The sequence below is a fragment of the Lissotriton vulgaris genome, chromosome 6 (assembly GCF_964263255.1).
Source record: "Lissotriton vulgaris chromosome 6, aLisVul1.2, whole genome shotgun sequence".
In the NCBI taxonomy this organism is placed as follows: domain Eukaryota; kingdom Metazoa; phylum Chordata; class Amphibia; order Caudata; family Salamandridae; genus Lissotriton; species Lissotriton vulgaris.
Window position 1 is genome coordinate 1,026,402,374 of NC_141694.1, and position 16,328 is coordinate 1,026,418,701.

At 49.8% G+C, this 16,328-nt stretch overlaps 1 protein-coding gene across 6 annotated transcripts in view; it reads left to right on the forward strand.

The window, feature by feature from the left end:
* Positions 1-16,328, forward strand: part of OSGEP (O-sialoglycoprotein endopeptidase) — a 1,118,717-nt gene that overhangs the window by 856,474 nt on the left and 245,915 nt on the right. For all 6 annotated transcript variants that reach the window (XM_086927086.1, XM_086927089.1, XM_086927085.1 and 3 more), the window contains one exon: positions 10,262-10,352. In XM_086927086.1, the coding sequence (XP_086783212.1) occupies positions 10,262-10,352 (91 nt within the window). The remainder of the gene's footprint in view (positions 1-10,261; positions 10,353-16,328) is intronic.

Here is a 16,328-nt window from a genome sequence, read left to right on the forward strand (position 1 = left end):
GGCGTGGCTTGCAGCAGGCCGAGCTAGACGTGCAGCCCGGGAGCTCCCGGCCGACTAACTCATGATCCGACTCTTCTATGCTAAACACACACTCGAGAACATCGGAAAACGTGTAGCCTAGACTCCTGAAGCTGAAGCACTGTCCGAGGGGGCCCGCCAGAGCGATCGGCACCGTGGAAACGAAGTTTGTCTGCCGGCCGGTGAGGGAGAAAAGGGAGCAAGATGGCGGCGCCGGCGCGGATCTAGGGCCGGACGGGCAGCAACGAACCTAGAGAGACCCGCGGCAGCGGGATTGGACATTGGCGGACACCGAGAGACATCAGGGCAGTTGTGGTGAGCCCGGTGACCCCATCCCTAGGTGCGGGCGGTTCCGACACCCGGTCGCACTTCGGCAAGACGGCGGCGTGAGGCGGACGGGGCAGTCAGGAGCCAGAAACAGTGAGGCGAGGACACGACGTGAAGCGGATCCCGAACGGAGCCTGAGATCCCTCGAGGCAGCCGCCCGGACGGGCCCATGACCGGAGGTGAGAGTACCCCAAATTCAGGCCAACCTTCACCAAGATGGCGGCATAATCTATCGGTGGACCTCGGGGGTCGACTAGAGGACCCCGTCTGGAGCAGGAGGGAGAGCGCGGCCCAGGGGGGAACCCGCACTGCCACTGGGGAGCCTGCGGAGCGGGGAGCGGCCACTGGAACAGTACACACCCGGCCGCCCTTTACCAACATGGCGGCGGGGTGAAGAGGATCCGCTACAGTAGGCGGAAAGTACGCGATGGAGCCTGGGTGCCCGAGAGGGCAGGATAGGGTGCCACCGACAGAGGCTGAAGCTGGGAGCCGGGAGCAGAGGATCCTGCGGGTGCTCGTAAGATCGTGGCACTGAGCATCCAACAGGAGGAAGGTGACCGCATCCAAACAGGTAGAGAAGTCGGGTGAGGGTGGACCCAATGGCGGCGGCTGCAGGGAGTTCCAGCGGTGTGTGAGCAGCAGACACGGACTCGAGGTGGCACTCGTGGTTGGGACAGCAGGCGGGCTGCTAAGGAAAATCCACCCTGATCCCTGGCATAGATGATCAACAGATACCGCGTCCCTGACTACACAAACCTAACAGTGCAATTAGCGAGAGGCTGAGTTCTGACGTACTACAGCACGTGGGGCTGGCCCCCTGCTAGGACATTACCAGGAGATCGGCCAGACCACCTGGGAGCATTTGTGACCACTGACTGGGGATCCAGACTGGCAGTGGGCGCACCACGGAGCGGTGACGACACACGGTAAAAGGCCAGCACCGCGGCGGCGTCATTGATACTTGGCAGTCATAAGAGAGAAGGAGGTTGGCAGCTAGAGGGCGCACCTGGCACACCGGGCGGGATCTGGCGCTGGATAGACACCATATTGGCAGAGCAACGGTCGCGACTGAGCCGGGTACGGTGGAGAATACAGTACAGCGGCACTTGAATAGAACTGACCTGAAACGGCCAATCATGGGGAAGAAAGATGCATTAACCAAACCTCTGAAACAAGGCCCAATGGATAACTTTGCGACATCTCGCCCAGGCAGAGAGAACCCCAACACAGTGCAGGAGGGGCCAATAGACACTGGTAGGCTTCTAGCAGCTATTCAAGCCTCAAGATCGGACATTCAGGAATCCCGAGCGGCCCTAGAGGTCAAAATCGGAGAGGTGGGGTCGGAGGTCACTCTCCTGCGACAAGACTTCAGGAACCTGTCGGCAAGAGTCACAGAGACGGAAACGCGAATCGGGGAGGCGGAAGACTCGCTCACCACGCTCCGGAAAGATATGGTGGAACTCCAAGCCTCGCATAGACAACTATTGTGGAAGGTGGACGAAGCAGAAAACAGGGCACGCCGCAACAACCTGCGATTTGTGGGGTTTAGAGAAGGAATCGAGGGGAATGACATGGCGGCGTTCCTTCGCACATGGCTGTCTGCCACTTTCCCAACGGCACACTTCTCTGCGTGCTTTATCATTGAAAGAGCACATAGAGCACTTCTAGCAAAACCCCCGGAAGGTGCGAGACCTAGGCCGGTGATTGCTCGCTTTCTGAACTTTGAGGACAGGGACCTGATATTACGGGAAGCAAGGAAACTGGGAGAGATTCGATTAGAGATTACGAACATCATGATCTTCCCGGATTACAGCCAGGAGGTGCAGAAACAGAGACGCTCCTTCGACACGGTGAAGGCGAAACTCAGGGCAATGAAGATCACCTACATGCTGCTCTTCCCGGCAAAACTTAGTCATATACAAAGAAAAATCAGTTTTCTTTAATCACCCTGAAGACGCATGGCAGTGGCTCGAAGAGAGACCGATCCTAAATAGCAGAGAAGCGGCAAGGCGCGAGGAAGTAGACAGGTCCCTGAGGGAGAAGACACAGTGGGGGCTTCCGAAACCCCAAAGACAGAAATCTAGAAGGCTACACTCCCGCACGCCTGGGACACCGTACCAGGCACGCACTTCCGCGGGTGTAAGGAGAGGGCGATCGGAGTCACCGGGGGAATCATCCACAGCGGGCTCCAGAAGACAGGTTCTTCGTCAGCCAATACGGTCGGAAGGAGAGGAAGAAGACCACGCAGACGATGGAGTTTCAGACCCCGAGGAGGATGAGCAGGGAGAGGAACAGAACTCGATGCATCCACTGGTGAAGGAGATTCGCCATCTAGAACAGGACTCCTCCGACAAGAATAGCGGGACTGACTCAACTACACAAGATTCGCATTCATGAACAATGATTGAGTGGATTACCAGAGATGACGGCCGGGGTGACCGGAGACACGCAAGTTGACACTACCCCTTGTTATTTATCTTCTAAAAAGTTTGTGTGTTTCTTTGAGTTGGGTTGGTTGTTCGACTAGGCGCAGAACTTGGCCTAGTAACCTCACAGCATTCCACTTTGGGGGGGAAGGGTGAGGGGTAGCTAAACAAGGGGAGGACAAGGGTGGGCGACAGACCGGCTCCCGCTGAAAGCTCTGTCCTATACTGGGATGAGTCTGGAAGGGGAGGGTGGTGGTGAGGCGGGGGGAGCAAGGGGGTGCAGCGTTACAACAAGTTGGGGAGGGGGGGAGCGAAGTTGGGGGGGGGGGGGAGGGACAGTAGGGGGAGAGTCACAAACATACACTTTGACACACCGTCCCATGCATCCACCACCGGTACCGACGGTTGATGAGAATCGATACACACAATGGCAGGTACATTAGCCACACCGCAAGGGAGGACAGGGGAGCCTCCATTTTAACTTGGAATGTGAACGGCCTAGGCTCCAAAATTAAACGGGGATTGGTAAATGCATACCTTAAGAGAACAGCACTGGACATCATTCTGTTGCAAGAAACACACCTTAGAGGGGATAAGTGTACATTCATAGCGAGAGGTCGACTCAAGGTTTTGGCGCATGCTGGGTACACCTCAGACTCCAGAGGAGTAGCGGTCCTAATTAAAAAGTCGTTCCCATTCTGTACCACACGCACATGGAGTGACCCTCAAGGGACGTATGTGGGAGTGCAAGCGACGTGGAGGAGGCAAAGATACACTATAATATCGGTCTATGCACCACCGAAGCTCCAAGCACGCACGCTCAAGGCAATCACGTCCATTCTCTTAGACACAGCGGATACCATACAAATAGTGGGGGGCGATTTCAATGATGTGATGTCCGACGAACTAGACCGTATGGGGCAAACACGTAGAGGGGGAGCGCAGACAGCTCTGTCGCAACTGATGACTACTATAGGACTCACAGACATATGGCGATGGCGACATCCTACACAAACTGCTTACTCCTTCTACTCCGGGGCACATAAGGTCTTTTCCAGACTTGACTATATTTTCGTAGCGAGGCAACACCTAACGGCAGATGATGTGGTAGAATACAAAGCGAGGGGAATTTCGGACCACTCACCCCAATATGCAAAAATAGGAAATGTGAGGGGGAGGAGAGGTGCTGAATGGCGTCTGGCGGCTTGGGATCTCCAGACACCGGAGATCGCGCGCGGCATTAGGGTTGACATTAAGGTGTATGTAGAGGAGAATGAAGGATCAGTCTCTTCTGGGATAACCTTCTGGGAGGCGATGAAACCGGTGCTACGGGACAGAATACAGAGGAGGCTGGGGGAGGAAAGACTGAAACAACAAGCGGAGGTGGCAGACATGGAGGCCACTATCTTGAAACTGGATGAGGAATATCAAGCACACAAGGGTCCAGACACTCTGCGACAACTGCTCGATACTCAACAGAAATATAGAGAGGTGGTCTCGAATGAGGCGAGGACACAATCCCTGGCAACGCTCCATCGTCTATACGATGTGGGGGATAAATAGAGTAGGCTCCTGGCTTGGCTGAGTAGGAAAGAAAAGGCGGCAAGGTGGGTGGAACAAATTAAGTCGGAGGACGGGGGATTGGTGAGCAATGATGAGGAGATAGTAGAGGCATTCGCGACCCACTACGAACGCTTCTATGAAGCCAAAGCCTTGGGAGACACCGACGTGGCGCTACAGTATATGGAACAGACGGAGATACCAGCACTGTCTTCCGAAACCTGTACGGCGCTGGAAACGGATATCACGTTAGACGAGATATCGGAAGCCATAGCCAAATTGAAAACAGGTAAGACGCCGTGTCCAAACGGGTTCCCAGCGGAATTCTTTAAAAAGGCTGCTGATCTCCTGACGCGACACCTTAAAACCCTCTTTACTGAATCGTACCAGGAGGGGATTCTGCCACCTGACCTCGCACTGGCCACCATTGTGCCGATATATAAGGAGGGCAAACCTAAAGATGAATGTGCCTCCCACCGCCCCATCTCTCTCCTTAATATGGAGGTGAAGATTATTGCGACTATCTTAGCAACTCGCCTGAGATCGGTAATCCCAGACCTCGTCCATATGGACCAGTCGGGGTTTCTCCCGGATAGAGCAACCAAATTAAACCTCAGGCGCACACACAACTGGTTGCAGGAAGTCAAGGGGAGGGGTGAACCACACTGGTTCCTTTCACTCGACGCCGAAAAAGCGTTCGATGCGGTGCATTGGCCCTTTCTCATGGCGGCGCTTCAAAGGTTTGGCTTCGGCCCAAAACTGCGGGGCTGGTTACAGCTCCTATACACTGCCCCGAGAGCGCGAGTGCATGGGAGACTATCCCGCGAATTCCAAGTTGAAAGGGGTACACGCCAGGGATGCCCGTTATCCCCCCTCCTATTCACACTTACCATCGAAATCTTGGCACTAAGGATAAGACGGAACCCGGGTATTCAGGGCTTTTCGCGAGAACCCTCAGTGGCAGCGCAGGAAAAAATATCACTTTATGCCGACGATGTCCTGCTGTACATCACTAAACCCGACAGTACGGTGCCGGAGTTATTTAGGGAACTAGACAGTTTTGGAGCGAGAGCAGGCCATACCATAAACTGGCACAAGTCGGTTCTATATGATCCACAGGGGAGGGAGCAGTGGGGGAACGTGCCTGAGCGCCTGGTCACTACCTCCACAGGCTTCCAGTATCTGGGCATATATATTACCCTAGACAGGAAACTCTCATTTACCAAAAATATAGAACGGATCATGGGGGACGCAGTACTGGACATGAACAGATGGAAACAGTTGCCGCTCACTCTTTTGGGCCGGGCGGCAATGTACAAAATGATTACCTTACCTAAGTTCCTCTACGCGCTTCAAAATTAATATTACCCACTTCCGACCACTACGATACCGAAGATACATGCGGATCTTCGCACCTTTCTATGGCTAGGAAAGCAACCACGGATAGCCCTGCAGACACTCCAAAGACACCAATACAATTGGGGGATCTCTCTACCCAACCTAGAGGCCTACTATTGGGCGGAACACTTGACTTCGATAAATGACTGGATCCATGTCCCGGCGGACCACCCGACATATGCACTCGAAAGGTACAAACTGTCACCCAAAAACATACTATACTATCTATACGATGGTAAGGCGAGGAAGTCGCTCCTACCGGCGACGGTAATCACTCTGAGAGCGTGGCTTAATGCTACGAAACGTATGGGATGGGAAGGGAAACCTACCAGACAAACGCCGTTATGGCACTGCCAATGGCTAAAAGAACTCTGTAAGCTGCGGGGCTTTCAAAGGTGGGACGACATCGGTATATCGAACATAGGTGACGTGATCTCCAGGGGAGAACTAAAGTCATTCCAGGCACTTCGGACGGAGTTTGGGCTACACCACTCACAAATGTTCAAATATACACAGCTGAGACATGCTTGGAGGGCACAAAATATCACGCTCACGGAAATGCCAGAATACGCGCCACTGGAGGGCAGACTCCTCCAGGAACAGATAATGGGCAAGGCGGTCTCCCTCACATACAAAACGCTGACTAATAACATGCTGGGTGACTTGACAAAACTTAGGGGCATATGGGAGGCAGATGTGGGGGTGATGGAAGACCTGGACTGGGAGATCGTCCTCATGCACCCCCGAGAAGTAGCGATCAAATCTAGGCTACGTCTCATTCAGCTAAACGCGCTCCACAGGACGTATTTTGATAGAACACGACTCCTTAAAATGGGGAAAATAAGCGACCCAGCATGCCTTCGGTGCCGCCAACAACAAGGGGGCTTCTACCATACCATATGGGCGTGCACAAACATACAAACCTACTGGTCACACATTTTCACTGAACTGGGGGAAGTATTAGGAGTGGAATTAACACTGGAACCTAAGTTGGCCCTACTGGGCATGACGAGTGAGGTGGACCTGCCACGCCCACTGCTCATCTTCTTGGTGCTAGCGTTGGTAGTTGCCAAAAGAGATATAGCAAAATACTGGGGGGCCACAGAGACGCCTGACATTGAGGAATGGAGAAGGGGGCTAGATCTTTATATGGCAGCAGAAAGGGTGACCTATAAAGCGAGAGGCTGCCCCAAAAAATTCCGCAGAGTGTGGGCCAAGTGGAGACAGTATCATGGATTGGAAGGGGGGCAGTAAGGGAGCACACCAGAGGGGAGGGGGGGATCGAAACCGCAAATGTAATCTGGAATGGACCTGTAAAGACTATAAAGCCTTATGCGAAATCCTTAGAGGACGAGAGAGCAGGATGAGGAACAGAGATTCTGAAGAATAAGGTTATGTGTTGGGGGTGGGGTGGGGCGGGGGAGGACGGGCTGCACATTAGTATGCATATATATCCGGAGGAAATATCACGAACGCAGCCTAAAGTGTAGGATGTGGCTCAGCACATGATTGTAGCACTCGTTGCAGTCAAGTTGAACAGTTTGGGGAGGGGGCGGGGGGTTGGGGTTAAGAGGAACATAAAAAAGAGAAAAAAATTGCAGATGATCAATAAGACTTTGAATGCCTACACTAGTTCTGATGGTGTGCCTTCAGCGTGCGATACACAAATGCCGCCCGACCTCCGGGGTGTGGGCTGAATGGCCATGTGACATTATACTACTCATTATGACTCTTCCTAATATGGGTCAGCTGAAGTATGCCTTGCAAGCTGGTGTTTTTCTATGTCTCTGCAATAAAAATATTTTTAAAAAAAACATTCAAAAGTCTCACCTACTGTCTTTACAGATACAATCTTATCTAGGAGCCACTCTCAACACTCACACGACTCTAGCCTCCCCAATGTAGCCAGAATTTCCAACATCCAAACTCTATTGCTGCAGTTCCAAACTAACAAAACCTTGCCAGCCAGGACTTTTGTGCGCCTACTGGGAATGATGGTTTCATACATTGCAATAGTACCTCATGCAAGACTACACATGTGTCCATTAGCAAGTCAGTGGAATCAGTCACAGGGTCAATTAACAGATCTAGTGTTGGTAGACATCCGCACCCATCGCTCTCTGCAGTGGTGGAACCCACAAAATGTATCAAAAAAGGGCCTACTTTTATCGACCCTGTCCCACAAGTTAACAGCAGACTCATCTCTTACCGGTTGGGGTACACATCTCCATCATTACACAATCCAAGGCACCTGGGACGACAAACACAGACTATCTAGAGCTTCTAGCAGTGTTTCTAGCGCTGAAAGTCTCATCTCACAGGCAATGTTGTCGTGGTCCGCACAGACAACATGACTGCAATGTACTATGTACAAAAACAAGGGGACACACTCTCTCCAACTGTCACGCCTGTCTCAGACAATTTGGAAATGTGCAATCCATCACAAGATTCATCCTCTGGCAGAACACCTCCCGGGAGTGAACAATCAAATTGCCAACCTCCTCAGCAGAAGGAGACCGCAAATACACAAGTGGGAACTTCATCCCCAAGTTCTCCTTCCATACTTTCAACAATGGGGATACCCACAAATAGATCTGTTCGCCACAGCAGACAACGCACAATGCCCAAACTTCACCTCCAGGTTCCCACACCCTCACTCCAAAGGCAAGGCCCTATGGATGAATTGGTCAGGGAAATGTGCCTACCATTTTCTGCCTCTCCCACTCCTTCTGTTTCTGGTTTGGAAACTCGGGCAAATATCACTCACACTGATTTTGGAAGCTCCCACATGGGCCCGTCAACCGTGGTACACCACCCTGTTAGAGCTCTCAGTAGTTCTACATCAAAAGATTAATCTCCCCTCCATTCTCCTCACTCAGAACCTTGGAGAAATCAAGCATCCAAATTCCAAAGAGCTCAACTTAGCTATTTGGCTCCTGAAGTCATAGAATTTGGGTATTTTAAATTTACCATCAGACTGAATGGCTATTCTAAAAGAAGCAAATAAACTACTACCAGAGCTTGCTATGCAGCAACATGGAAATGAACAACAACAAAATTCTACCTCTAGATGCTTCTATTCAGAATATTGTCTGTTAGCTTTTAAACCTACATGGATGCGGGCCAGGTGACACATCTGTTAGGTTGCACCTTGCAGCAGTAGCTGCTTATTTGCCAAACAGACAGCATTTGTCTTTGTTCGAATTTCCTTTAATTAAAGCATTTATGGAGGGCTTAAAAAGAGTTATACCACCAAGGATTCCACCTGCACCAGTGTGGAATCTTAATATTGTACTTAGAAGACTTATGGGTTCACCCTTTGAACCGCTACACAGGTGTCCTTTACAGTTGCTCTCTTGGAAAGTTGCATTCCTCATTGGAATCACTTCATTGAGAGTTGGTGAGCTAAAGGCATTACCTTTAGAAAAACCCTTTATTCAACTCCATAAAGAAAGAGTAGTTCTTCGTACCAATCCCAAATTCCTTCCCAAAGTGGTTTCTGCTTTACATATTAACCAATCAGTTGAGTTACCTGTGTTCTTTCCTCAACCTGATTTAGTAGCAAAACGAGCTCTTAACACACTTGACGTCAAAAGAGCTTTATTGTATTATATCGAAAGAACAAAAGATTTTCGTAAAACAAAGCAAGTGTTTGTTTCATTTACACCACCTCATTAAGGCAATCCTATTTCTAAAGCTGCAATTTCAATATAGATTGTTAAGTGCATTCAAACTTGCTACACAGAAGCCAAAAGAACTTTATCTATACCCCTAGAGTGTATTCCATTCGCAAAATAGGGGCATCTGTGGCTTTGTTAGGTAACATTACTATAGCTGGCATTTGTAAAGTAGCAACATGGTCTACATCATAGACATTTATCAAACACTTAATGTGGGGATGTACTAGTACACCAACAAGCCAATGTAGGGCAAGCAGTGCTAAAAACACTTTTCCAGACAACTGCAACATCTACTGGTTAGCGACCACTTTAGGAGAATACTGCTTTATAGTCTGTGCAAAGCATGTGTATCTACAGCACACATGCCTCGAACAGATAATGTTATTTACCCAGTAAGCATCAGTTCTTGGCATGTAGTGCTGTAGAATCACATGCGCCTCCCCGGGCACCTGTAGTTGTTGCAGAATTCATTATTCATGTTATCTACACAAGGACATCTCCTTATTACACTCACTTACTCCATTCTCACACTCTTGCGGGAAAACAATCTCACAATGGTGCGATGCCATGCGCACTCACCGAAAGGAGGAGTCACCTTATCTTGTGACTGGAAAGACGTCTTCAAAGAAAAACAATTTGCAAACATTAGGACCCAACACTAGATGGCAGGAGTATGCAAAGCATGTGAATCTACAGCTCTAAGTGCCAAGAACAGATGCTTACGGGGTAAGTACCATTATCCTACTGAACATGTATATATGTCTTTTCTTTGGGGTCCTTCAAAAATGGAAAACATAGAAATCAGTACTATACAAATGTTCACTGAATTATGTTGGTGTTTTGTCTCCTCAGGAAACCTTATTCTCTATGTTGGTAGAGATAACTGAACGAGCAATGGCACACTGCGGTTCTCAGGAGGTGCTGATTGTTGGAGGCGTTGGATGTATGTATCAAGGTTTATGGTATGACTCTGAAAACTCCTGAAAGCCACATATGTAATGACACAGCTCTGATTAGGCAGGAGAATCCATCTATCCCTTTTAATACCCTTAGCATTTACTAAAGAGATCACCACAGCCTCCCGCTCGAATATACATGGCATTGCTCAGACCTGTCATTTCCACAATCTGACTATATTTGTCCCTAACTTCTCACTACAGAAACAGTAGAGATTTTCCCCATAGCCTTTCACTACAAAAACAGGATAGATGTACTGACTTCCCTTTCACTTGGATACACGAATGAGCAACTCACAATTTTCCTGCTGACAAAACAGGCATGAGACTTCGCTTCACATTCCCACTCCAACTCTAAGCAATCTCCTCCGCTTTTCCAAATGAATAATGTCTCTTTCCCATTCTATGATTTTAGGGCACACAGCCAACCAGTAGCAGGACCGTAAACTGCCTCAAATGCTGTTAAGTCATAGCTTTACATGCCAGTACTGGTCAAGCCTGCATATGCAGTGGCAGACCTATTACTCTTACTTGTATGTATGCAAGAAATAACTAGTATAATTCTTGCTGTTGAAAGTTGAGGATCAGAGACTGTTTGTCTGTTGCTCAGCAGTTTCCAAATGTGGACCCTAGGCCCAGAATTGTGATGGATTTTTGATATTTTTTTTTCCTTTTCTTACCTCCTGCCCCCCCCTTTCTTTCTTCAGCTCAGGTAGCTTAGACAATAACACTCTGAATTTAAGCTGTGCATATTGTGTTGCAAATTGTTTGAAGGAGCTAACCTGAATATTTTCTGTCTTTCTTGTTTACAAACGGCAATCTAGTACAGTCATAATGCTAAATTTGCGCTGATCCTTACGAGTCACTGGATTTCATCATTAGGAGAAAAGGTCAGAAGGAAAGTGTAGCGTATCAGCCCTTGGTATGTACCCTAACATTCGATCTGCTGGCGAGTCAGCAAATCACCCTATCCAGAGACTTTTTTCCTCCAACAGAAGGTCGCCTTCACCAGCAAGGGGTACGAGTAACCTATGAGAAGGTGAAAGCACCATGTCGCAAGAATGGTCTTATCCCCTATGCAAGATAACCTCTTTCAGCTGGTATTTTCCACGGTGCCACGTTTAGATTGCTGCCCACTGCACAAGGGCAACCCTACTCAAAAAGAGCCAGGGCTATAAATTATTATTTTTATCACAGTGGTTCCTTTTGAAAAAATATATGTATAATTATATCAACACAAGCACAGTTACATAAATCAAAAATAGAGTAGGACGCAATTTAGGGAAGATTCAACACTGAATACATCTAAATAATGATTCACAGCATAAAAGCACTTGTGAAAGTGTTTAGTATAATGAAAAATTTCCTAGCTAACGTAACAAAGTTTCAATTCTATTAAGGAATCGGAGGCGAGGATTATGCCTTCTTTCTTCACTTTAATAAACAGCAGCGAAGATACAAGATGACTACGTTTCCCATGAACCAAAGGGAAACATGTAGTCAAACAAAAACACATGGTAACAACCAATCAAAGCACAAAGATCCAATGTCCAATCAGGGCTTAGGCAGCCCAACATAGTCCATCAACACTGTCCTCTCTTCCTCTTTTGGAGCGCGCAGACAGCTTCTCTTCGCTCTCCAGGAATCCTGTTTGTTGGAATCCGAGCCTGAGGACAAAGGGAAACAAATTACCAGAGGAGCACTGAACAGTAAACACATGTGAGTCAAACAGTGCAGAATAAGCCAAAACTTAACATTTGAAGGAACCATATTACTTACTGTCATACGGGGAGGGATCTCCTCCAGGAGTCAAGGGCAGGATAATCCTCGCCTCCGAGTCCTTAATAGAATTGAAACTTTCCGTTACATTAGCTAGGAAATTTTTCATTCTATGTCAGGACTGGAGGCGAGAATTATGCTTGTTTAAAGCTTGCCCACAACCAAATGAGCCATGTTAAAAATTGGTTTAAAATAAAACCTTTTGAACGTGAAATCTGAGGACCAGTCTGCCGCATTGAAGATATCCCCTAAATGCGCCCCCAGACTGAAAGCCTGCAAAGCCATGGCTCCTCTCGCAGAATGAGCACCAAACTGGTTCAGGCTGATGCCTGCTTCCTGCATCACCCAACGGACCCATCTGGCAATAGTGAGTGAGGAAACCGCCTTAAAGGGCTTCCGAAGCTAAATGAGGAGTTGCCTCTCCCCAGGGGTCGGAACTCCTCCGTCATCGCCTCATAAGCCTTAAGGCAACGAACCACGCATTACTTTCTGGGAATCCGGAAACTCTGGATAGGAAATAGACCTGGTATGGCACTTAGTGCGTCTAAGCAACGTAAACGTGACCCCATCTGAGTAAATATTCTGTTAGAAATATCCAATACGTCCGACACTCTTCTACAAGAAATGAGGCACAGAAGCATGGCCAATTTTGCTGACAACTCCTTCCTGGAGAGGTACTTATTCTGTTGCCAGGACAAAAACAGGTTAAGAACCTGATTAACATCCCATAGAGCGGAGTAACGCGGCTCTGGCGGAAGGGAGAGGCGAATGCCCCACAACAGACGACAAACAAAGGGGTGTTCGCCTACTGGTACGCCCTCCACTGGGACGTGGCCAGACGACACCGCTGACCTGAAGGTATTAACCGACCGATAAGCCAGACTGTCGGAGGCCAGTTGAGCCAAATAATTCACGATGTGGACCACATCCGCGACCAAGGGATCACGACCACTTCGCACACACCAACGGGTCCATCTGTTCCATGCGGATCTGTACCTTTTGATCGTACTGTCTGCCAATGCCTTAGAGATAAAGGACTCAGCCTCTCTCGAAAGGCCAGAGGCCTCCCATCTGCTCCTGAAATCGCCATGAGCCGCAGAGAGTTCTTGGACACTATCGGAGGAAGAGACCCTTCCGGACTCATGAGGAGAGTTGGAAACAGGGGTAGTCGGATTGGGAAATCCCAAGAAAGTTCCACTAGAACAGGAAACCACACTTAAGACCTCCAAAGCGGAGTGATCACGACCAGATCTGCTGCTTGCCTGCAAACTTGCGCAGTCACCCTCGTAATCATTGCGAAGGGCAGGAATGCATAGCCCTGCTCCGCACTCCAGTTCTGGAGAAATGCGTCCGTAGCTGTTGCCAGAGGATCCGGCCGCCAGCTGAAAAAACGTGGGAGCTGGTGGTCCAGTCTGGACGCAAACAGGTCCACTGAGCACGTGCCCCAAAGGTCGCTCAGGCTCGCGAAAACCGACTGGTCCAAACGCCAGACACTGGAATCCCGAAAGTGAGAGATTGGAAATCAGCTTCCAAATTGTCTCTGCCGTGACGGAGACGTGATTCTCGAGGCAATACTGCCAGAAACTTGCCGCCAGATCAGACTGGGCTTTTGACTTTGTGCCCCCATATGGTTCACATAACGGACCGCCGAGATGTTGTCCATTTTAGGAGCACACACGACTGCACTGAATCTTTCGTCCAGCAATGTACCTCAAAGGACCCGGCCAAAAGCTCCAAACAGTTTATGTGTAACCTTTGTTCGTCGAGTGACCACAACCCTCCTGTAGAGAGATCTCCGGATCTGGCACCCCAACCGAGCCTGCTGGTATCCGATTCTATTACCATGTCCGGAGAGGAACTGAAGATTGCTCTTCCGTTCCAAGCTTCCATGTGGTCTAACCACCACAAAATTTCTGACCTTGCCTCGGTGGACAAGCAGACCTTGTGTGAATACGGATACCCTTTGCGAAGGAACAATCCCTTAAGGCGCTGCAGGGCCCTGTACTGGAGCGGACCCGGAAAGATGGCCTGAATGGAAGCGGACAAGAGGCCTACCACCCGAGCTAGTTGCCGAAGGGAAATTCGTTGCTTGGCGAGCACGTGACGCAGCTCGTGGCGGATTTTGGACATTTTCCTGCCTGGAAGGCTGAGTGTGGAGACTGTGGAGTCTATGATGAATCCCAAGAACGTAATGTTCTGGGTGGGCCGCAACAAAGATTTTTTCTCGTTGAGGACAAACCCCAGATCCTGAAGGCGTGAAACCGCCATCTGCTGCTGTTTCAACGGGCGTGTGGGACAAGCTGCCATCAAGAGTAGGTTGTCGAGGTATATGATCAGCCGTACACCCCTGGATCGCAGGAATTCCACCACTGGGCTGAGAACCTTGGTAAAACACCAAGGGACCAACAAGAGGCCGAACGGGTGAGACGTGAACTCGTAAGTGTGATGACCCCAGTGGAATTGGAGGAACTGCTGGTGGGGCGGGAAAATCAGAACCACCAGATACGCATCTTTGAGGTCCAAGAGAACCATCCAGTCGAGAGGCTGTAGCACGTCCCTGAGAAGATGGATTCCCTCCGTCTTGAAATGGTGGTAAACCAGCCATTGATTGAAGTCGCTCAATTTGATCACTGGTCTCTTGCCCCCATCGGTCTTGTCGACCAGGAAAATATTGCTCAAAAATCCTCGAGCATGTGGGGTAGTGAGGGTGATAGCACCCTTTCTGATGAGAGAAGAAACTTCTTCGTCCACTAGGAGGGAGTCCTGAACAGAGAAATAGATAGTACGGGGAGGGGACGATAGCTTTGGGGTCCCTTCGAACTCTATGTGAAAACCCCTCACAGTCTGTAGAACCCACGCATCGTGTGTAATGGTCAACCAAGCCTGAAAATACCTTGCCAACTGCCCGCCTATGTCTTGTGGGGAAGAAGGGAAAACTCTCACCTGGGCTGGAGGCTGCAGCTCCTCCGGTATCCTCTCCCTTTATCCCTCCTTCCTCTTATGGGGTAAAAGTTTCCGAATCTTGCTTGGTCTTGGTACTGACCGGAGACTCTCTGGTTGTTCTGGTGCTGTTGGCGACCGGCCGAGCGGCCCCTGCCTCGGCCGGCCCTGCGAAAAAAACAAGGGAACACCTTCTTGATCGTAGATTGAGCCCGGTCTAGCGAAGTGAAGGTGTTTACAAATTTACCAAGCTCCTTATCAAAGGGCTCGCCGAAGAGGCCTCCTTGTGCGATAGCGCCCGCTTCCGAATCCGCCAGATCCCCTAACTTCGGGTCAATTTTAATGAGAAGGGACCGGCGGCGCTCTGTGGAAAGAGCACAATTTGCATTTCCCATGAAGATCACTACACATTGTGCCCAGCCTGAGAGGGTCTCGGGGGAAATAATAGAACCTGACTCTTTGGCCTCCTCCGCCATATCCAAAATGTTTGTGATTGGGCCTAGGGCGTCCAGGAGTTTATCCTGGCAGGCCCTCCAGGATCTATCTATCCCCTTCTTGGGGTCTCTTATGAACTTCTGGAGGAAGTTGCCCGTCCGCAGGTCGATATCGGGCGTCAGGGTCACCTTACTGTCTGGGGTGGGGCGGGGGCACTGTGCCCGCAAACAATTGCGAGCCTCCTTCTCGAGAGGACGCCGAATGTGGGCGGCCACATAGACCCCAACTTTATCGGCTGGGATCCACTCAGATGACCGCAGGTGGACTATGTTGTTGGGGTCCAACATGTCCGCAGTACTTGGGGGATTCTGAGATGTCCCAGGAAGATCCTGAGGGACTGGGGTAATAGAAAAGGAAACCTGACATGTCGGGCAACCTGTGTCTGGAGCAGGGGGAACCGTGGTAGGAACCACTGGACGACTAGCCATAAAGGCCTGCCTAAGGCGGTCAAAAGCATTCCCATCTACACCCGCGTCGCCTGAACGTTTCGGTGGTGGGGGGCTAAGAGTCCTAAGTAGACGGAACATGGGGGGCAGAAGTAGACGGAACATGGGGGGCAGGGTAGGCAATCTGCTGAGAAATGTTTTCAAAAGCTTACTCAATCTGGTGTGAAAGCCTGTCCTCAAGAATGGAGATAGCCTGGTCAACAGCCTTGTAAATAGAGGTATCTACCGCCTCATAGAAAGCCTCACCCCATGGCATGTCAGCGAGGGGGTCTTCTTCCTCCTGATAGTCATCATCATAATACT